This window comes from Ictidomys tridecemlineatus, chromosome 11 (assembly GCF_052094955.1).
Source record: "Ictidomys tridecemlineatus isolate mIctTri1 chromosome 11, mIctTri1.hap1, whole genome shotgun sequence".
NCBI classification, from domain to species: Eukaryota; Metazoa; Chordata; class Mammalia; order Rodentia; family Sciuridae; genus Ictidomys; species Ictidomys tridecemlineatus.
In genome coordinates, this window is record NC_135487.1 from 19,383,617 (window position 1) to 19,406,716 (window position 23,100).

General features: G+C 38.9%; 1 protein-coding gene across 3 annotated transcripts; it reads left to right on the forward strand.

Annotated features, from left to right (window-relative positions):
- The first annotated feature begins 11,085 nt into the window (after positions 1 to 11,085).
- Positions 11,086 to 22,570, forward strand: Med18 (mediator complex subunit 18). 3 transcript variants are annotated; one of them, XM_005317685.5, is made up of 3 exons: positions 11,086 to 11,238; positions 11,796 to 11,936; positions 21,457 to 22,570. In XM_005317685.5, the coding sequence occupies exons 2-3, from the start codon at positions 11,864 to 11,866 to the stop codon at positions 22,008 to 22,010; spliced, it is 627 nt and encodes a 208-aa protein (XP_005317742.1). In that variant the 5' UTR covers positions 11,086 to 11,238; positions 11,796 to 11,863; the 3' UTR covers positions 22,011 to 22,570. The 3 variants fall into 3 exon arrangements, with proteins under 3 accessions (XP_005317742.1, XP_013218804.1, XP_021590389.1); XM_013363350.4 differs by having other exon boundaries at positions 11,088 to 11,171; XM_021734714.3 differs by having other exon boundaries at positions 11,091 to 11,223.
- Positions 22,571 to 23,100: the final 530 nt, after the last annotated feature.

The following is a 23,100-nucleotide window of genomic DNA, read 5'->3' on the forward strand; positions in this document are numbered from 1 at the left end:
AACCACTGAGCTACATTCCCAGCCCTAGCTTATCCTTGTATTCCTTCCTAATGATGCTTAGTCTATAACAGGCACACAATAAATATTGACAGTATTGTATGCCACAATTTACCTTGCTATATCTGTACAAAGAACTAGACAATTCTCTTTATCATTTCCTTTTCATTAGTTCCTTGTTAAATGCTTATATCCTGCCTCCTCAACCACATTGCTTGAAAGCAGCGTGTAAGAACACCTACCATGTGCCAAGCACAGCAAGTATCAATAATGCACTTAGAAGAAATTTTGACAAGTAGATAATCTCCCTGTTTTATAAATTTGAGAAACAAACTCAAGCCAGGTGCGATGGCACATGCCTGTAATCCCAGTGCTCCTGTGGGCTGAGACAGGAGGATCTTGAGTTCAAAGCCAGCCTCAGTAATTTGGCCAGGTGCTTAGCAACTCAGTGAGACCCTGTCTCTAAATAAAATACAGAATAGGGCTGGGTATGTGGCTCAGTGGTTGAGTATCCCAAGTTCAATCCCCAGTACCCATGAGAAAGAAAGGAAGGAAAGAAGGAAGGAAGGAAGGAAGGAAGGAAGGAAGGAAGGAAGGAAGGAAGGAAGGAAGGAAGGAAGAGAAATTAAACTGGCTCAAGTTCATGTCACCAGTATGTAGTAGAGTTCAAATGTTAAAAAATTCTTATGTAAGATTCCAAATCCCACAATAATTTTGGGAATAGTTAAAATTGCCTTTTGCCTTGCTATATGCCAGGTGCATCAGACAATTCTCATAACAATAACAAGAGGAAATACTAATATTCTCCCCATTGGGGAGATGACAGAGAAGGGAAGTAAAATGCCCAAGTTTTCATGGCTGGATAGAATTCTAACCAAAGAACTCTGACTCCAAGGCCCATCTTAAACCCTAACTGCTAAACCCTTCTGCTTCTCCACAAAGTCTTCTTGAATTTTTCTCTCTTCTGGACTGTGCGAAGAGTCTCCCCCAGAAAGTGTGTGAGTCGATGTTATAGATAATGCCATATGATGACCCTTTTGACCTAAAGAAGGGGTTAATAGCAATGAGGTCTTAAGGAACCAAAAACAAACCCTTTTACTTCCAAATATTGCATACTATAGCAGATTCACAGTCGGGCAGATATGAGGTTGGGAAAACATCACCTGTCTCCGAGGGCTGGTAGGAGGAGTAAATGAGTGATATAGATTCACAGAAAGTGCTTACTCCAGAGCCTTGCACCCAAGAAGTGTTCACTAAAGGGGAGCTATCAAAGAGCCTCCATCCAGGAAATCTGAGATTCAGTGGGTTAATTATCCTCAGACAGAAAACAGCACTGACTTCCCCAGACAGCCTGGGAGGGTAGAAACCCAAACAATCAGTTACAGTTCAGCTAAGACAGAGCTAATCTTTAATCTTTTATGGATGTATGTAATACATTAACTGTTAAAGCCTGTCCCCTCGAGGCAGTTCAACACCTGGTCAACAGAGGCTGGAGCTGAGTTGGCTGGGCTAAGTGGAAAGGAGCAAGTAAATAGGCCAATTACCCTTCTGCAACAGACTTTCCTAGGTCCCCACCTTGAGATTAAACGCTCATGCTGCCTGTCATCCAGGGGGTGGGGATGGGAGGTGAGCTCTTGAGTCAGCACCCAGTGAAGAGCACAAAATGACCTGACATGTTTTACCTGTCTCCCAGCAAACCAAACTTCTTAAGAACAAGAATTGGACCATTTATTATTTGTCATTGGGTGTTTACTGTTGGTAGTTGCTATTAATAACGATGGTGTAGTTATCATAACACGGAAAAAAATCCCAAGGTGCAGAATGACTAAGGCTATGAATTATAAAGTCATAACGTTCAACTCCTTATTTTCTCAATTCTAAGATGCATTTTTAACCGGCTTCCACTTGTAATACACGCTTGGAGGCATTTCTCAATTGCCTGAAAATCTGCCCTTAAAATAACTATTGTAGCTTAGAGTGCATGTAAGTAACAAGGAAATGTAATAGTTCAAAATTCAAGTCTGGGCAAGAATTCTTTCTACCAGTTTCAATATTTCCAAAGACAGGGGTTCAGTCCCGCCCCCACCCCACCTTGCAGAAGTGGGGATTGAACCCAGGGTCTGGCACATGCTAGGCAAGTGTTCTACAACTGAGATATATCCCAGACCTTTTTATTTTAAGATAGAGTATTGCTGAGTTGCACAGGCTGGCCTTGAATTTGCAATCCTCTGTCTCTGTCTCCTGAGTAGCTGGGATTACAGGTACAGGTGTGTGTCATAGTGACAAATTGGGAGTTTACTCCCCACCCCCCCCCACCCCAGTACAGGAGATTGAGCCCAGGGGCAGTCCTACCATGAACTAAATCTCTAGCCCTTTTTATCTTTTTATATTAAGTTGAACAGGCTGGCCTCAAATTTGCAACCTTCTTACCTCAGCCTCCCAAGTCACTAGGATCATAGGTGTGCAACATGGCACCCAGCTAGGAGTTTGCTTCTTACCTAGTACCTTTTCCGTTACTGGACATCATCATTGTAATTGGTAGTTCCTTGTATAAAGCTGAAATCTGTCTCCCTGTCGTTTCCACCCAGAAATTCCACTCCTGTCCTTTGAAACTACACAAAATTAAAATTTTCTTAGGATGCTTTTATGAATTGAACACTTGTGTCTCCCCAAAATTCATTTGTTTAATCTTTTTATTTTATTTATTTTTTAAGAAGTAAGTGGACACAATACCTTCATATTTATTTGTTTATTTTTATGTGGTGCTGAGGATTGAACCCAGGGCTTCACATGTATTAGATGAGTGCTCTACCACTGAGCCATAATCCCAGCCCTCATATATATATATATATATATATATATATATATATATATATATATATATAAAGATGTTTATGGATCTTTATTTTTATTTATCTATTTAAATGCGGTGCTGAGAATCAAACCCAGGGCCTCACACAAGCCAGGCAAGTGCTCTACCACTGAGCTACAACTCCAGCCCCATTTGTTGAATCTTAATCCCCAGTGTGATATGGGGCCTTCAGGAGGTAATTAATTCATAAGGGTAGAGCCCTCATGAATGGGATTAGTGTCATTATTATAAGAAACACAAGAGGGATTATATTTTTCTCATGAATATGTATGAACACAAGAAGACAGTGGTCTGCAATCTAGGAAAAATTCCCCCACCAGATATTGGACAAATTAGGACCTTGATCTTGGACTTTCCAACCTCCAGAACAGTGAGAAATAGTTTGTGTTTAAGCCACCTAATTTATGATGATTTGTGATAGCAGTTGGAAGACAAGAAAGTCTTAGGAAAATAAATCTGTGGTAGACAGCTCTGGGCTTTAATTCTGACTCTGACACTTACTAGCAGGACCTGTAAAATGTGCTAAACATTTCATTATTGAGAAGTTTGGGGGTCATTGTACAGGGAATTGAACCCAGGGATGATTTACCACTGAGGTAAATCCCCATTTCCTTTTGAGACAGAAATAAATAAATAAAGAAAGAAAGTCTCTCTGAGTTGTTCAGGGCCTCCTCAAGTTCCTGAGGCTGACCTCAAATTTATAATACTCCTGCCTCAGCCTCCAGAATCAATGAGATTACAGATTCAACATGTACCTGTAATGAGTAATATGAGATAGATTTATTTATTTATTTATTTATGTATTGGTTGCTCAAAACATTACAATGATCTTGACATATCATATATCATACATTTGATTCAAATGGGGTATGAATTATTAATATGAGATTTAAATGAGAAAAAAAATGCATAAAGTACCTGGCACCTGATGCTCAATCAAATTAAGATACTCATCTCTTTCTCGCTCCTCAACTCCTTGGGCTTCGTCATTTTTATATGCTGGAAGACAAATGCTGTGACTCACCCTTCCCCAGTCTTTTCCAAGTTAAACATTCCCCAGTTCCTAAACCATTCTTCTAATAATAACTCTGATTCATTGCATACCTACAATATACAGTATATGACAGGCACTACTGAAGAACTAAGAAGTTAAATTACAGGCCTATGGCCATCTAAGCATTCACCCCAATTCAAGCTCAGATCTGTCTGGCTCTAGAGCCACAATTTTCTTTCTTTCTTTCTTCTTTTGGGGGAGTACTGGGGATTGAACTCAGGGGCACTTAACCACTGAGCCACATTCCCAGCCCTATTTTGTAGTTTATTTAATAGAGACAGGGTCTCATTGAGTTGTTTACTGCCTTGCTGTTGCTGAGGCTGGCTTTGAACTTGTGATCCTTCTGTCTCAGCATCCCAAGCCACTGGTATTACAGGTGTGTACCACCCCACCCCGCTAGAGCCACACTTTCTAATCTAGATTGTGTAGCAATACTATCCCATAGATATTTCATATGAGTCATGTATTTTTAAATACATGAAACTACATTTTAAAAAGTAAATTTAATAAAATATTTTTACTTACACCAAAATAGTAGCATTTCAATATATACTCCATATAAAATTATAGGGACATTTAATATTTTTTCACACCATCTTCAACATCCAGGGTGCATCCTATACCCATGGCATATCTTAATTTGAACTAGCCAAAGGTGACTCTTGGGTACTATGTAAGACAGCACATATCCTGAGAAAAGCAAAATCCAGTCTGGAATTTAAGGGCTTGGATTTTACTGCATCCAGTGCTGACTACTTGAATGAGACCAAGAAGAATGTTTAATAACTCTTCTGCTAAACTTTGTCCCTAGAATCATTTTTCTCAGCAAATACAGTGTTTATGAAGCACCGGTACTGCACCAGGCATCATTCTAGGTGCTGGGGATGCTGCAGTGAATAAAATAAAGCAAAGGCCTGCATACATGGAGTTTTTCATTTTAATGGGATGAGAAAAAAAATGGAAAATTGGTGGTGAATCACCTGGTCAAATGTGCCATGAAGCTGGGCATGATTATGCAGGTCTTTAAGCCCAGTGGCTCAGAAGACTGAGGCAGAAGGACCTTGAGTTCGAAGCCAGCCTCACCAATTTAGCAACTAAGCAACTCAGTGAGACCATTTCTAAATAAAATACACACACAAGAAAAGGGCTGGGGCAGGGGCTAGGATTGTGTCTCAATGGTAGGCCGCTCACCTAGCATGTACAAAGTGCTGGGTTCGATTCCCAGCATCACATAAAAGTAAATAAATAAAATAAAGGTATTGTGTCCAACCACAACTAAAAAAACAAAAAAACAAAACACACACACACACACACAAAAAAACACCCCCCCCCCCCCCGCTGGCGATGTGGCTCAGTGGTTAAGCATCCCTGGGTTCAATTCCTGGTAACAACAACAAAAAAGTGCTGTGAAGAAAAGTATAGCAGGCTATGGGAGCAGGACAGATAATGGACTGCAATCTTATTTATTTTGAGATGGAGTCTTTTTTAAAATATATATATAGTTGTAGTTGAACACGATACCTTTATTTTATTTATTTACTTTTATGTGGTGCTGATGATTGAACCCAGGGCCTCACATATGCTAGGCGAGCATTCTGCCACTACCCCAGCCCTTGAGATGGAGTCTTGCTATGTTGCTCAGGCTGATCTTGAACATCTGGTTTTGAGTGATCCTCCTGCCTCAGTCTCCCAAGTTGCTGGGATTATAGGTGTGTACCCCCACACCCAACAGGGAAGACCTCTCTAACAAAGGGATATTTGAGACATGAAGAAGCAACAAAGTGAAACTTGAAATTCATTGAGGAACCAGAGTTCTGGGAATACTACAATTACAAAGACTTAAGATGGAAGCGTGCTTGACATGGCCAAGTTAGAGCAATAAGTACAGTGTGGCTGGAGGGCAGGGTGGCACGGAGGGGGATGTTAGACATACATGGTCAGAGAGGTGATGGGATGGATGTTGGCAGACCATAGAAGCATAAAGACTTCTGCTTTTACTCTGAGTAGAGGAATCAGACATGAACTGATGAGGATTTAAGAGATAATGAGATTGAAAAATGATGGCTATACTTTTTTTTTGTAGGGCTATCTATATAGAAAGTAGTTAATAAATATCAGTTACTCATGGAGACATATATGGAGTTTGTAACACTAAGGTTGGGAGCCTAACACTGAGTTTAATAGGGCAGTAGATCTATCTTAGTTTTTGATAGACAGTCTAGAAAGCCAACAAAGGAAGCATGTATGGGTATGTGTGGGTTGCAATCCATGTGATTAGTCAGCTGTGCTGATGAAGACTGGCCAAATACTGGTCCTACTCCTTTTACCATTGGCTGGGAAATGTTGAATATATGGACTTTTCTCCTTTTTACTGCCAACTAATTGCAATAACTGAGAAAAATTACAATGGAAAAAGGGCCCATGAATTCATAAAGAAGCATATAAAAAGACAGGTTTGGTGTCAAATATAACTGACTTTGTGAATTCTGACATTGGCTGTGTGGCCCTAGACAAGTTACTCACCCTTTGGAACCTCTTTTTCCACTTCTATAAAGTACAGACAATTATATGTTCCTATTTTTTTAAAAATTGAACTCAGCTTTACCACTGAGTTATATCCACAGCCCTTTAAAAATTTTTTTCAATTGTAGGTGGACACAATACCTTTGTGTTTTTGATTTATTTTTATGTGTGCTGGGGATGGAACCCAGTGTCTCACACATGCTAGCTAAGTGCTCTACCACTGAGCCACAACCCCAGTGTCCCCAGCCCTTTTTTAAAATTTTGAGATATGGTCTAAATTGCTTAGGGACTTGCGAAATTTCCCACACTACTTTCTTTTTTTTTTTTTAATTTTATTTTTAATATTTATTTTTTAGTTCTCGGCGGACACAACATCTTTGTTGGTATGTGGTGCTGAGGATCGAACCCAGGCCGCACGCATGCCAGGCAAGTGTGCTACCAGTTGAGCCACATCCCCAGCCCCCACACTACTTTCAAAATTGGGATCCTCCTGCCTCAGCCTTCAAATTGCTGGAATTACAGGCATGTACCACCACACCAGAAATATGTCCCTTTAGTAGTATTTGGTTTGAAGCAGCTATTTAATGATTAGTAACTATTCTGGTGTGTTAAACAAGATTTTTAACATCTACTACATCTGAATCACATAAAGAAAATACATGGGGCTTGAGGTGTTGTTCAGTGGTAGAGCACTTGGCTAGCAGAATTGAGGTACTGGGTTCAACTTCCAGTAAAACACACACACATACACACACATACACACACAAAATAATAAAATACACACAATAAACCATGATTCTTTCCTCCACAATGTTTACATTCTATCCAGGGAGATGAGTCAGGCATAAAATATGTTCAATAAGATACAATGTTATCGGGCTTAGGTGGTAGCTCAGAAGAAGAGTAGTTTGTTTGCACAGTGAGGCAATGGGTTCCATCCTTAACACCACATAAAAATAAAAGTATTGTGCCCATCTACAACTAAAAAAAATACTTTAAAAAGATACAATGTCATTATTCAAATGAGAGATATAAAACTAATATTAGCAACCATTTATTGAGTGCTTACAATAAATTAGGCAGTATACTAAGTGCTTTATAATCCTCTCATTTAATTTGGCAACCTTCTTCTTAGAAAGTACTATTTTTGTCTAAGGCCTTACCACACTGAATGTGCCTGATCTCAAAAGCTAAGAGGGTCAGCCTTGGCTCGTACTTGCATAGAAGAAAGTATAGGTGTGGTGGTGACACACCTGTAGTTCCAGCAGTGGGGAAGCTGAGAGGATCACTTGAGTCCTGCAGTTGGAGAGCAGCTTGGGCAACAATGAGATACTAGGTTTCAAAACCAAAAATTCTATTATTATCTCTTTATAAAAGAGGAAGCTGAGGCTCAGAAAGGGGAAATGAATTGCCCAAGGTTGCACAGGTGGGTGGGGCAGAGCACAGGGGTGAACCCCATTCTAAGCTCTAGGATTTATATCCTTATGAAAGTAACCAATTCCTATAATTTAGGGATTGTCTAGGTTTAACCATATTGTTCACACATTTCCTATCTATCCTTTTTTTTTAAAGTACTACCAAGGCTATTCAAGGTAGGAATCTAGACACAGGTGACTATCCTCTCTTTTCTCTCTGGTTAGTCATTAAATCTTTCTCTCATAGTTATCTCAGCCATAGTGAATCACAGCTCTCCAGGCTGTCTTCCTAAGTTTGTCCCCACATTGCAGCTAAGATGATCTTTTCATTTTTATTTTATTTTTTATATTTATTTTTTCATTGTAGTTGGACACAATACCTTTATTTATTTATTCACTTTTATGGGGCGCTTAGGATTGAACCCAGAGCCTCACACGTGCTAGGTGAGCACTCTACTACTGAGCCATAACCCCAGCCCTTCATTTTTATTTTTAAATTTTTGTTTTTGTTTATTAGTATTGATCCCAGAGTGTGAGCCAGATTCCTCAGCTCCTCCCCCCATTTTGAGACAGGATCTCGCTGAGTTGCTTAGGGCCATGATAAGTTGCTGAGGCTGGCTTTGAACTTGGGATCCTCCTGCTTCAGCCTCCCAAGTTGCTGGCATTACAGTCATGTACCACTGCACCTGGCTAAGGTGATTTTATATATATATTTGTAGACAGACAACAATAACTTTATTTTATGTGGTACTGAGGATCAAATCCAGTGCTTCACATATGCTAGGCAAATACTCTACCAACTGAGCTACAACCCCAGCCCCAAAGGTGATCTTTTTAAAGCTCACATCTGATCTTTAGTTTGGTATGTAAAGTCCTCCAAGATCTGGACCTTATTCCTCTTCCATTTCTTTTTTTTTAATATTTCTATTGATGGGTCTTTATTTATGTGTATGCGGTGCTGAGATTCGAGCCCAGTGCCTCACGTATGCTAGGCAAGCGTGTTACCACTGAGCCATACTTCCTCTTCCATTTCTTACTCCTTCTTACCTCAGATTCTACAGCCTAATTCTACTTAATTTGATGTCATCTGGTAATGCTGTTTCCATCACCTGCAATTTCCTTTCTTCCCTTTTAATCTAGTTAACACTTGTTATGACACCATCAAGTTACTTTGTGCATTAATGACCTTTTCCAGGAAGACTTCCCTGATGCCCTCAAGATGGCTGAAGTGTCCTACTTGCTTCCAAAACAGCTGGCCTGTTTATATCTCATTACCTAATTGTATCAAATCACATGGTACTGTTTCCTTAGTTTAACTCTACTTCCTACTAACCTGCTGATCAACTCTTTTGAATGCATAGTTGGAGTCCACACTTAAAATGAACATCTGACTTTTCAAAGTCAACTGTGTCCAGATTAAAAAAAAAAAAAGAATCCTGGCAGGTGATGAAGCAGGTCTATAATGACAGATTCTGGAGATGGAGGCAGAAGGGCAGCAAGTTTGAGGTCAGCCTCAGCAATTTAGTGGGACCCTGTCTCATAATTAAAAATAAAAGGTGCTGGGGTGTAATCAGCTGAAAAGACAGCAAGTGCTCACGCCTGTAATCTCCACAACTCTGGAGATTGAAGCAGGAGGATCACAAATTCAAGGCCAGTCTCAGCAACACAGTGGAGTTCCTGAGCAATTTAGTGAGATGCTGTCCCCAAATAAAAACAATTAACAAGGGTTAGGGTTAGGGCTGAGGTTGTAGCTCAGTTGATAGAGCACTTGCCTAGCACATTGAGGCACTGAGTTCGATCATCAGCACCGCATAAAAATAAATAAAAATAAGGGTGTTAAAAAAAAGGCTTGGTGATATAGCTCAGTGGTAAAGCATCCCTGGGTTCAATCCCCAGTACTAAAAAATTAAATTTAATTAATTCATAATTAATTAATTAATTAAAAAATAAAAATAAATAAAAGGTTTGGGGATGTAGCTCAGTGAAAAGCACCCCTGGGTCCAATCCTAGTACTGGAAAAAATAATAATAAAGGTGGAGGGAGGCTGTATAGAGAAAGGAAACCAGAGCTAGAGTTAAAAGTGTCAGTATAGTCCCAAAGAGGATGGATCAATAAACTGCTTGATTTGTATCCCAGCCTCTCTACTCCTTTGCACATAATTTAGCATCTGTTGTCTAAATTTTCCCACTGTACCACTATTACAGTAATAGTGGTACTTGATTCATAGGGTTTCTGTGAGGATCATTAAATTTTGGAAATTTTGTTTGGGCTCTAGGGATTGAACCCACAAGCACTTTACCACTGAGCTACATCCCCATTCCTTTTTATTTGAGACAAGGTTTCCCTAAGTTGCCCAGGCTGGCCTCAAATTTAAGATCCTCCTGCATCAGTCTCATGAGTTGCTGGGATTAAAAGTCTGGGCCACCTGGGCTGGCTTTACTTTTACATTAACTATGTAAGACATTATTTGTTAATCACTGAATTTTTTAGTATCCTTTTAATTTCTGCATTTCAAGTGAATGCTTCATTCATCTTTCCCTAATCCCTGCTCCCTCCACACTTTATGTGCTTGACGTTAGCAGAGTTCAATAAATGTTGAATTTACAACACCCACCCCATATTTTTTATTTATTTTTGAGCCTGGGTTGTCTTATATCGCCCAGGCTGGCCTCAAACCATGGGCTCAAGCCACCCCATCTCAGCCTCCTGAGTAGTTACTGGTGCACGCCACTCGCCAGTATTTTTAAATTGAGGTTAATATCCATAGCAAAGTGAAAAAAAAATAAGGCTATTGCTGAGATCCCCAGTTGCTCACAACATTATGCTAAGCAATATAGGGCGTCTTCCTTTTCACCTTCAGGTATCTAATAAAAAGAGGTCTTTGTTTTATAACATTCTCCCCTTCTCTTCGTGAAGCTCCCTTTCTTGTCCGAGTCAGCGTTTCTGCGATCAAAGTTTAAACGTAAGTTCTTTCTTCACTTCTACCAGTTCCAAGAGATCTCCTACACAAAAACATCTCTGGGTCATCGAACTTGGAAAAAAATAAATATTTTCCTAGATGAGGGCCTATGACGTCAAGCTTCCCCCGCCACCACCGAGCAGTTACTGTACAAACCAGTGCCGCATGTTTGCGCATGCGTTTCCGCTAGCCCGCAAAGAAACAATTTCTGACCCTCTCGGCACCCTTACGTCGCGAGGCGGCAGTGTCTCGCCTCGTTTGCGCGACGTCGGCTTCCTGCCGGAAGTGGGAAGAGAAGGAGGCGGGGCGGTTTTGCTCGTGGTGTTTCTTGCTAGGCTCCTGTATTCTGAGGTCTGGAGAGTAATTGTTGCTCAAAGGCTCTGCGGGTGGAGCGCGGGCGGAGGTGTGTTTTTCCAGTGTAAGTGCACACGTCCGGGATGCCGGCTTAGGACGATCTGTACTATCATTTTATAAAAGAACTTCATGCTTCCGCGAGGCTCTCTCCTAGTCGGCCGCAGGCTCTGCCACTGACTTGATGTGCACTGTGACTTGCCTTGTATCCCTCTCCGTGTCTCTGTGTCTAATCTGTAAAATGAAGGGAAGACAAGATCCCTAAAGTCACTTTTCAGTTTTTCCGAATGTAATTGAATGTCTGTTATTTCTTTTGAGCCACGTAGTCCGGAGGGTTAGTATCCTTGACCCCATTTTATAGGGAAAAGCTGGTGAGAGGTTACATGACTTCCTCAAGATTGAACAGATAACTTTTTGAGGTTTTAGAACTTGAAACTAGAATGTTACTCTGTAACTCCATGGTCAAATTTTCTTTGTATATTTCTATATCGTCAGTTCCTGGAACTGGCCACATAAGCAGATACTCAAAAAGTTTTGAATGAATTAATCTTGATTCCAAGGCCAATGCCATGCAAACCTGGTATCTCTCCATCTCTGATGTATAAACAAATGTTACTTTTCCAGGGTATCTTGTGCCTTACCTTACTGGGTGCTCTGAGTCCAGTTCTGTAGTCTTCAATTAATCAGACACCATGGAGGCACCCCCAGTTACCATGATGCCTGTTACTGGGGGCACCATTAACATGATGGAGTACCTGCTTCAGGGTAAGTAAATCAGAAAGCTGGGATTACCTGCTTTCCTCTTTTCAGCTTCTGTGGAAATGAAAGACTTACACAAAGGTAACCTGCATAGTTTCTGACACTCAGCAGACAATTTCCATCCCCTGCAGTGCTGGGGATTGAACACTGAACCTCATGCATGGTAGACAACCTCTACCCCAGCTCCTTATTTTTTAAATTATTTTAAACTTAAAATTATGGTTTCAAGGGGCTGGGGTCCTGGCTTAGCAGTAGAGTGCTCACTTAGCACATGTGGAGTGCTGGGTTTGATCCTCAGCACCACATAAAAATAAAATAAAGGTGTTGTGTCCAACTACAACTGAAACAATATTTTAAAAATATGGTTTCAAATGCATTAAGCACTATAAATTTGCCAGTATAACATTTGAAATGTTGCACCTCATATCTGTTGAACTTTTTCATCTTGCAAAACTGAAACTCTATACCCATTAAATACTAATTTCCCCTCTCTTCTATTCCCAGATGTTAGCAACTATCTTTCTACTTTCTCATTTCAAATATCTTAGATACCTCATATGAGTGGGATAATACAGTATTTGTCTTTTTGTGACTGACATATTTCATTTAGCGTAATGTACTTGGGATTCATCCATTTTATGATATAGGACAGAATCAATCTCCCTATCTATGTCTCTCTCGCTCTCGCTCTCTCACTCTCTCCCTCTTTTTTCCATACTGGAGATTCAACCAAAAAAAGATTGGCTTACTTCACTTACCATTATATTCTCTAACTCCATCTATTTACCTGCAAATGCCATGATTTTATTCTCTTAATGCTGAGTAATATTCCATTGTGTATATATACCAAAGTTTGCCATCATATAATAAATTAGAATGAATAAATAATTTAAATAAATAAATAAATAAAATCATATGCTAGATGTTGTAGAAGAGTAGGCAAAGGCTAATAGACAATTCTGCAAAGAAGACATACAAATGGCCTACAAGCATATGAGAAGTTCGATATCATGTGAGGCAAGTTCTATACCCTGAGCTACAACCCCAGCCCTTTTAAAATTTTTTATTTTGAGACAGGGTCTTTCTAAATTCCTCAGGCTGCTCTTGAACTTGCCATTCTTCTTTGTATTACCCTTCCTTAACTTCTCAAGTAGCTGGGATTACAGGGATTTGTCACCAACCTGGCCAGAATAACCTTTTTTTTTTTTTTTTTTTTAGTTGTAGTTGGACACAATATCTTTTCATTTTATTTATTTATTTTTATGTGTTGCTGAGGATCAAACCCAGCGCCTCATATGTGCTAGGCAAGCACTCTACCTCTGAGCCCCAGCCCCAGCCCCTGTGCCTTTTTCTTTTTGGTACCAGGGATTGAACCAGGGGTGCTTAACCACTGAGCCACATACCCTTTTGTATATTTTATTTAGAGATAGGGTCAGCAATAAAAGAGAATAAAACTATGGTATTTGCAGATAAATAGATGGAGTTAGAGAATATAATGAGGCTGGCTGGGTTGATGGCTCATGACTATAATCCCAGTGACCTGGGAGGCTGAGACAAGAGGATTGTGAGTTTAAAGCCAGCCTCAGCAATTTAGTGAAGCCCTAAGCAATGCAGTGAGACCTTGTCTCTAATAAAATATTAAAAAGGGCTGGGGATGGGACTTAGTGGTTAAGAACCCCTGGGTTCATTCCTCAGTACCTGCCCCCTTAAAAAAAGTTGCTGAGGCTGGCGTTGAACTCACAATCTTCCTATCTCAGTTTCCTGAGCCATAGGGATTCTAGGTGTGTGGCACTGTGCCTGGCTTTATTGTGGTTTTTTTGGTCCAGCAGCTAGCATATGATTGTGTTTATTTATTTATTTAAATTATTTATTCTAATTTATTATATGATGGCAGAATGTATTACATTTCATATTACACATAGAGAGCACAAATTTTCAAGTCACTGGTTGTACATAAAGTATTTTCACACCATTCATGTCTTCATACATGTAATTAGGGTAGTGAAGTCTAATACATTCCACCTTTTTTTTTTTTTTTTTTTTAAAGAGAGAGTGAGAGAGAAGGGGGGACAGAGAGAGAGAGAGAATTTTAACATTTATTTATTTTTTTCTTAGTTCTTGGCGGACACAACATCTTTGTTGGTATGTGGTGCTGCTGAGGATTGAACCTGGGCCGCACGCATGCTAGGCGAGCGCGCTACCGCTTGAGCCACATCCCCAGCCCCTACATTCCACCTTCTTTCCTATCCCCACGCCCCCTCTCTTCCCCTCTCTCCCCTTTGTCCTATCTAAAGTTCCTCCATTCCTCTCATGCTCCCCCCCCATCACCATTAAGATTCAGTATCCTCATATCAAAGAAAACATTCAGCCTTTGGTTTTTTGGGGATTGGCTTACTTCACTTAGCATTATATTCTCTAACTCCATCCATTTACCTGCAAATGCCATGATTTTATTCTCTTAATGCTGAGTAATATTCCATTGTGCATATATACCAAAGTTTGCCATCATATAATAAATTAGAATAAATAAGTAATTTAATTAAGTAAATAAATAAAATCATATGCTAGCTGTTGGACCAAAAAAAAAAAAAGAACAGTAGGCAAAGGAGGCTAAATAGACAATTCTGCAAAGAAGACATACAAATGGCCTACAAGCATATGAGAGGTTCAGTATCACTAATCACTAGAGAAGGGCATCTAGGTTGGTTCCACAATTTAGCCATTTTGAATTGTGTTGCTATAAACATTGATGTGGCTGTGTCCCTGTAGCATGCTGTTTTTAAGTCCCTTGGGTATAAACCGAGGATAGCTAGGTCAAACGGTGGTTCCATTCCAAGTTTTCCAAGGATTCTCTGTACTGCTTTCCAGATTGGCTGCACCAATTTGCAGTCCCACCAGCAATGTATGAGTGTGCCTTTTCCCTCACATCCTTGCCAACACTTACTGTTGTTTGTATTCTTGATAGTTACCATTCTGACTAGAGTAAGATGAAAGTTTTGGTTTTCATTTCTCTAATTGCTAGAGATGTTGAACATTTTTTCATATATTTGTTGATTGATTGTATGTCCTCTTCTGAGAAGTGTCTGTTCAGTTCCTTGGCCCATTTATTGATTGGGTTATTTGTTTTTCTTGTGTTAAGGTTTTTGAGTGCTTTATATATCCTAGAGATTAGTGCTTTATCTGATGTGTTTGTGGTAAAGATTTGCTCCCATTCTGTAGGTTCTCTATTCACCTCACTGGTTGTTTCTTTTGCTGAGACGAAGCTTTTTAGTTTGAATCCATCCCATTTATTGACTCTTGGTTTTAATTCTTATGCTTTAGGAGTCTTATTAAGGAAGCTGGGACCTAATCTGACATGATTGAGATTTAGGCCTACCTATTCTTCTATTCGGTGCAAGGTCTCTGGTTTAATTCTTAGGTCCTTAATCCACTTTGAGTTGAGTTTCTTGCATGGTGAGAGATAGAGGTTTAATTTCATTTTGTTACATGTGGATTTCCGGTTTTCCCAGCACCATTTGTCGAAGAGGCTATCTTTTCTCCAATATATGTTTTTGGCGCCTTTGTCTGATATGAGATAACTGTAATTATGTAGGTTTGTCTTTGTGTCCTCTATTCTGTTCCATTGGTCTACAGGTCGATTTTGGTGCCAATACCATGCTGTTTTTGTTACTATTCCTCTGTAGTATAGTTTAAGGTCTAGAATAGTAATGCCACTAGCTTTATTCTTCTTGCTAAGAATTGCTTTGGCTATTCTGGGTCTCTTATTTTTCCCAGGTGAATTTCATGATTGCTTTTTCTATTTCTATGAAGAGTGTCATTGGGATTTTGATTGGGATTGCATTGAATCTGTATAGTGCTTTTGGTAGTATTGTCATTTTGGCAATATTAATTCTGCCTATCCAAGGACAAGATAGATCTTTCCATCTTCTAAAGTCTTCTTTAATTTCTTTCTTTAGCATTCTGTAGTTTTCATTGTAGAGGTCTTTCACCTCTTTCATTAAGTTGATTCACAAGTATTTCTTTTTTCCTTTTTGAAGCTATTGTAAATGGGGTGGTTTTCCTAGTTTCTCTTTCTGAGGATTTGTCATTGATGTACAGAAATGCCTTTGATTTATGGGTGTTGATTTTATATCCTGCTACTTTGCTGAATTCATTTATTACTTCTAGAAGATTCTTGGTGGAATATTTTGGGTTTTTAGGTATAGAATCATCATTGGCAAATAGAAATAATTTGAGTTCTTCTTTTCCTATCCATATCCCTTTAATTTCTTTCGTCTAATTGCACTGGCTAGAGTTTCAAGAACTGTGTTAAATAGAAGTGGTGAAAGAGGGCATCCCTGTTTTGCTCCAGTTTTTAGAGGGAATGCAATTTTTCTCCATTTAGAATGATGTTGGCCTGGGGCTTTGCATAGATAGCTTTTACAATGTTGAGATATATTCCTGACATCCCTATTTTTCTAGTGTTTTGAACATGAAGGGGGTGCTGTATTTTGTCAAATCCTTTCTCTGCATCTATTGAGATGATCATATGATTTTTATCTTTGAGTCTATTGATGTGACGAATTACATTTATTGATTTCTGTATGTTGAACCAACCTTACATCCCTTGGATGAACCCTACTTGATCGTGGTGCATTATCTTTTGATGTGCTTTTGTTGTTTTCAGTTTGCCAGAATTTTATTGAGAATTTTTGCATCTATATTCATTAGAGATATTGTTCTGAGTTTTCTTTCTTTGATGTGTCTTTGTCTTTGTCTGGTTTTGGAATCAGGTGACATTGGCCTTATGGAATGAGTTTGGAAGTGTTCCCTCTTTTTCTATTTCATGAAATAGTTTGAGGAGTATTGGTGTTAGTTCTTCTTTAAAGGTCTTGTAGAACTCAGCTGTGTATCCATCTAGTCCTGGGCTTTTCTTGGTTGGTGGTGTCCTCTATTTCCTTGCTTGAAATTGTGTATATAATCCTGATTTAGTTTGGGTATATCATATGCCTCTAGAAATTTGTTGATGCCTTTGATATTTTCTGTTTCATTGGAGGACATATTTTCAAAATAATTTCTGTAGTGTCCATTGAGATATTTCCTTTCTCATCATGGATGTTAGTAATCTGAATTTTCTCTTTCCTTCTCCTCATTAGCATGGCTAATGGTTTATCATTTTTATTTATTTTTTCAAGGCACCAATTTTTTGTTTGTCAATTGTTTCTTTTGTTTCAATTTCATTGATTTCAGCTCTAATTTAATTATTTCCTGTCTTCTACTGCTTTTGAGATTGATTTGTTTTTCTTTTTCTAGGGTTTTGAGATGTAATGTTAGGTCATTTATTCGTTGACATTTTCTTCTTTGAAGGAATAAACTCCATGAAATGAATTTTCCTCTTAAAACTGTTTTCATACTGTCCCAGAGATTTCAATATGTTGTATCAGTGTTCTCATTTACCTCGAAGAATTTTTTAATCTCCTCCTTGATATCTTTTGCAACCCATTGTTCATTCAGTAGCATTTTATTCAGTCTCCAGGTATAGAGTAGCTTTTATTTTTTTATTTTATCATTGATTTCTAATTTTTTTCCATTGTAGTCTGGTAGAATGCAGGGTAGTAACTCTACTTTTTTGTATTTACTAAGAATTGCTTTGTGGCATAATATATGGTCTATTTTAGAGAAGGATCCATGTGCTGCTGAGAAGAAAATATATTTGCTTGTTGATGGATAATATATTCTATTATATGTCAGTTAAGTCTGAGTTATTGATTGTATTATTGAGTTCTATAGTTTGTTTAGCTTTTGTTTGGAAGATCTATCCAGTGGTGAAAGAGGTGTGTTCAGGTCACCCAGAATTATTGTGTTGTGGTCTCTTTGACTCTTGAACTTGAGAAGAGTTTGATTTATGAACATAGATAGAGGCTCCATTGTTTGGGGCATGTATATTTATAACTGTTATGTCTTGTTGATGTATGGTTCCCTTAAGCAGTATGAAATGTCTATTTTTTTTTTAAGGTGGACACAATATCTTTATTTTTATGTGGTGCTGAGGATCGAACCCAGTGCCAGGCGAGCACACTACCACTTGATCCACAACCCCAGCTCCTGAAATGACCATCTTTATCCCTTTTGATTAACGTGGACTTGAAGTCTACTTTATTTTATATGAGAATGGAAACCCCTGCTTGTTTATGCAGATCATATGAATAGTATATTTTATCCCAACCTTTCACCTTCAGTCTGTGAACATCTTTTCCTATGAGTTGAGTCTCTTGAAGGCAGCATATTATTGGGTCTTTTTTTTTAATCCAGTCTACCAGTCTTTTGGTTGGTGAGTTTAGGCCATTAACTTTCAGGTTTATTATTGAGACATGATTCGTATTTCCAGTCATTTTTTGTTTATTTTTCAATTAAACTTGACTTGGTTTCTCCTTTGATTGGCTTTTCCTTTATTATAGTTCTTCCTTCTGCAAATTTTCATTGTTGTTTTTCATTTCCTCCTTGTGGAATATTTTGCCAAGAATGTTCTGTAGTGCAGGCTTTCTTGCTGTAAATTCTTTGCTAAGTTGCTGAGGCTGGCTTTGAACTTGAAATCCTCCTGCCTCAGCCTCCTGAGTTGCTAGGATTTTAGGTTTGTGCCACCACACCCTGCTCCTAACACTAACCTGTTCAATATCAAACTTGATTTTTCCACCTCAAAATCTTATTTCTCCTGTAGTCTTCCCATCAAAGTAAATGGCAACTCTCAGCTTTCATCTTCCCAGGCCAAAAACCATGGAATCATCTTTGACTTCTTTCTCCAACATCCTATATCCACCTAATCCACATTTCTAAAACTAAAGCAAAATCCAGCTTTCACCCGCTTGATCATTTCTACCTAGTCTAACTTGCTTTCATTTTTGCCTTGCCTTTGCAGTAACCTGTCTCCACCTTTGCCTTTTTTTTTTTTTTTTAATGTGGTCTTTCTGTGTTGCCTAAGTTGGCTTTGAATTCCTGAGTTCAATTGATCCTTCTACCTCCTTAATAACTGGGACTATAGGCATGTGCCATCATGCCTGGTTCATCAACCTAGTCTTCTTTAATCTACACAATAGGCAAGTGGTCTTTTTTAAAATATAAGGCAAATATGAAAAATAAATAAATAAAATATAAGGCAAATAAATCCTCTTCTCAGAACCCTCCAGTTTCCTATGTGATTTAAAATAAAATATAATCTAGACCATTTTCTACAATATCCTACATATTATGTTCTCTGTTATCTGTCCAACATTATCTCTTCCCACTTTCCCCCTTGATCAGTCTCTTTAGCCAGAATGACATGCCTACTATTGTCTGAAAATAACAAGTATTTGGCAATGTATTTCTCTTATCCCTTATGCTAAAAATGTTCTTCCTTCAGATATTCCCAACACTTTCTTTAGAGCACTACAAAATGTCACTATATTGCAAAAACTAATAGTAAGATTCAAAAGACTGAATATTTGAAAACAAACAGGGTTCTAAGTACAGCAATGGACCACCAGGTCCTGGTAAGCATGTGATTGAAGATTTATTTAAGAGTTGTGCCAGGGCACACTGTGCTAGGCAGTAGGAGGCCCTGACCTTACAGAGATTACAGTTTATTAGAGAAAACAAAAAATAAAAAAGTAAATTAAAAAGTAGAAATACAAGGAAATAAAAGGTAGATGATAGAATAATTGGTGGGAAGGGTTGGGGGAAAACTGCACTGAGGGGCTGGAGTGGTCAGAAAAGGTCTAAGTAGATGAACCTGTGCTGAGATCCAAAGGATGAAAATGAGATGATTAGGGAAAAGAGTTGTCAGGGCACAGGGATGATCAAATGCAAAGACCACAAGGCAGGAAAGAGCTTGGCAGATTCAAGGAAATGAAAGTAATATTTAAAAGTCATTATGAGGGCTAGGGCTATAGCTCAGTGGCAGAGTGCTTGCCTAGCACATTGAAGCACTGGGTTTGATCCTCAGCACCACATAAAAATAAACAAATAAAATAAAGGCATTCTGTCCATCTACAACTACAAAAAATAAAAATAAAAAAAAGATAATTATGAAACCTGGGATCATCTAAGCAACTTAGTGAGACCCTGTCTCAAAATAAAAATAAAAGGGATGGGGCTCAGTATTAAGTGCCCTTGGGTTCAATCCCTGGAAACAGCAACAACAAAAGATGTATGTTAGGCATCCAAATGGAAAGATTGAGTAGACAGTTTGGATATATGAGTCTGTAGTTCATGATTTAAATGTGGGATTCTCAAGAAATAAAATAGTATTTAAAGCTATGGGATCAAATCAGGTCACCAAGGAAGGAAGAGACTTATTTTGGAGGAGGGGGTGTTTGGTGTTTTTTTTGTTTTTTTGGTACCAGGGCTTGAACGCAGGGGTGATTTACTACTAAACTACATCCCTGGCCCTTTTTTATTTTTAAATTTTGAGATAGGATCTCACTAAGTTGCTTAGGCCTTCACTAAGTTTCTGAAGCTAACCTTGAACTTGTGATCCTTTGCATCAGCCTCCTGAATTGCTGGGATTACGGACATGTGCCACCATGCCTAGCAAAGTGACTATTGATAGAGAAAAGGACCAGGAATGAGTTGTAGGACCTTCCATCATTTAGGCAAGATGAAGAGATTAAGCAGAGAAAACTTAAAGGAATAGTCACAGAATTAGGTGAAGAACCAAGAGAGATTTGTGTCGTAAAGGCCAAGGGTATAATTTGTAACAACTGTGTTAAATGCTGCCAGAAGGATGAATAAATGAAGACTAAGATTAATGTTTTTATGAAGCGGTTCATTGTCTTTTTAAAAAAATATATTATATAAAATGGAAATTTTAGAGCTGGGGATGTGGCTCAGTGGTAGAGCGCTTGCCTAGCATGTACAAGGCCCTGGGTTCAATCTTTCAATCCCCAGCATCACAAAAGAAAAAAAAAAAGAAGCTTTATATGTTCTTACATAAATGGAAGACTTATGGGGCTGGAGTTATAGTTCAGTGGTAGAGCACTTGCCTAGCATGCAGTGAAGCCCCCGAGTTCAGTCCCCAGCACCATACACACACACATGCACACACACACACAAAACAAAACAAAACAAAACTTGCTGGAAATAGCAGATAATTGTGGCCAGGGGTATAGCTCAGTGATAGAGCACTTGCTTAGCATGAGTGGGGCCCTGGGTTTACTCCCCAACACCAAAAAAGAAAAAAAAAAATCAATCCCACAAATATAATTGTTAAAATAAACGACATTCTCACCGTTGTCTTTTAAAGGCTCTGAGGCCAAGGAGCAAGAACTTCTGGTCATTAGCATTTCTAGGGAGATCCTAAAGAAAGGGAAATAACTTTCTCATAATGTTATACAATAGCTTGGCAATATAACTCCTTATATATTAGGCCTGTGTTTTACATAGTACTACACTAAACTGTTGGGTTTTTCATTTAAGATTTTTGTTTTGTTTTGTTTTTTTAAATAATCCTTTGCTAATTCTTTGACCCAAAATGAAAGCTGAGATTTAATAGTGCTTTTTCCCTCTTTAGGAAGTGTTTTAGACCACAGTTTGGAAAGCCTTATCCACCGCCTTCGTGGTTTATGTGACAACATGGAACCTGAAACTTTCCTTGACCATGAGATGGTATTCCTCCTGAAGGGCCAGCAGGCCAGCCCATTTGTCCTGAGGGCCCGGCGCTCTATGGATAGAGCAGGGGCACCCTGGCATCTGCGTTACCTGGGACAGCCAGAAATGGGAGACAAGAACCGATATGCTTTGGTGCGAAACTGTGTGGACATTGCCACATCTGAAAACCTCACAGATTTCTTGATGGAAATGGGCTTCCGTATGGACCATGAGTTTGTTGCCAAGGGACACTTGTTTCGTAAGGGCATTATGAAGATTATGGTATACAAGATTTTCCGTATCCTGGTGCCAGGGAACACAGACAGCACTGAAGCCTTGTCGCTCTCCTATCTTGTGGAATTAAGTGTTGTTGCACCAGCTGGGCAGGACGTGGTCTCTGATGACATGAGGAACTTTGCTGAGCAGCTGAAACCTCTGGTTCACCTGGAGAAAATAGACCCCAAAAGGCTCATGTGACTAAGACAGTCTGTCCTCATATGTTAGAAAAAAGATGTTATAAATGCCCCAGTTTACCACTGCCAGCCAGGTGTTGCTCAGGAAGGACAGTGAGAATTTACTTGGTTCTTTGCAGTGTATTCCTCGTGAGGTTTCACATTCATAGCAGCCTTTTTATTTTTATTTTTTAATTTTTTGGTACTTGGAACTGAACCTAGGGACGCTTAACCACTGAGCCACATTCTCAGACCTTTTTTGTATTTTATTTAGAAACATGGTCTCGCTGAGTTGCTTAGGGTCTCCCTAAGTTGCTGAGGCTGGCTTTGAACTTGGTATCTTCCTGCCTCAGCCTCCCAAACTGCTGGGATTACACATGTGTGTCACCACACCCAGCCATGGCAGCCTTTTTAAATTAAAGGCTCAGGATAACACAGAATATGTCTAATCCCTCTGCATAAAGAAGGGAAACTGGGACAAATTAGCTTTGGAAAGAAAAGTCTCTTAATTATTATGTGTAAGGTTTGTAACAGCCTGTGAGCTTGTGTTGAATAGTAATAAAAGCTGTTAAAAAATGTCTGTAATTCTGCTTCTTTGGTCTCTTATTTTATACCCTCAGGGGAGATTCATTAGCAGTTGAAGCAACAATAAGGATAATTCTTAGTTTTAATTTTTTGTTTGTTTGTGGTGCTCAAGATTAAACCTTGGGCCTCAAGCATGCTTGGCAGGTACTTTATCACTGAGCTATACCTCTAGTCCCTTAGTTTTAATTTTATGAAAATGGTAGTTCTCACTTATCATAAAGTTGCACATTTGTTGATGAGACATTTTAAAGTACAAAATAGTAAAAATAATATATAAGGAAATACACTAATTCTATTTTGGTATATAGCTTTCTAGTCTTTAGTTTTTATAAATTTATGTACATACATATATATACACATATATATTTGTTTTGGTTTTGGGGGGGCTACTGGGGATTGAACCTACTGAGCCACATCCCCAGGCATATTTTGTATTGTATTTAGAGACAGGGTCTCACTGAGTTGCTTAGTGCCTGTTTGCTGAAGCTGGCTTTGAACTCAAGATTCTCCTGCCTCAGCATCCCAGCTGC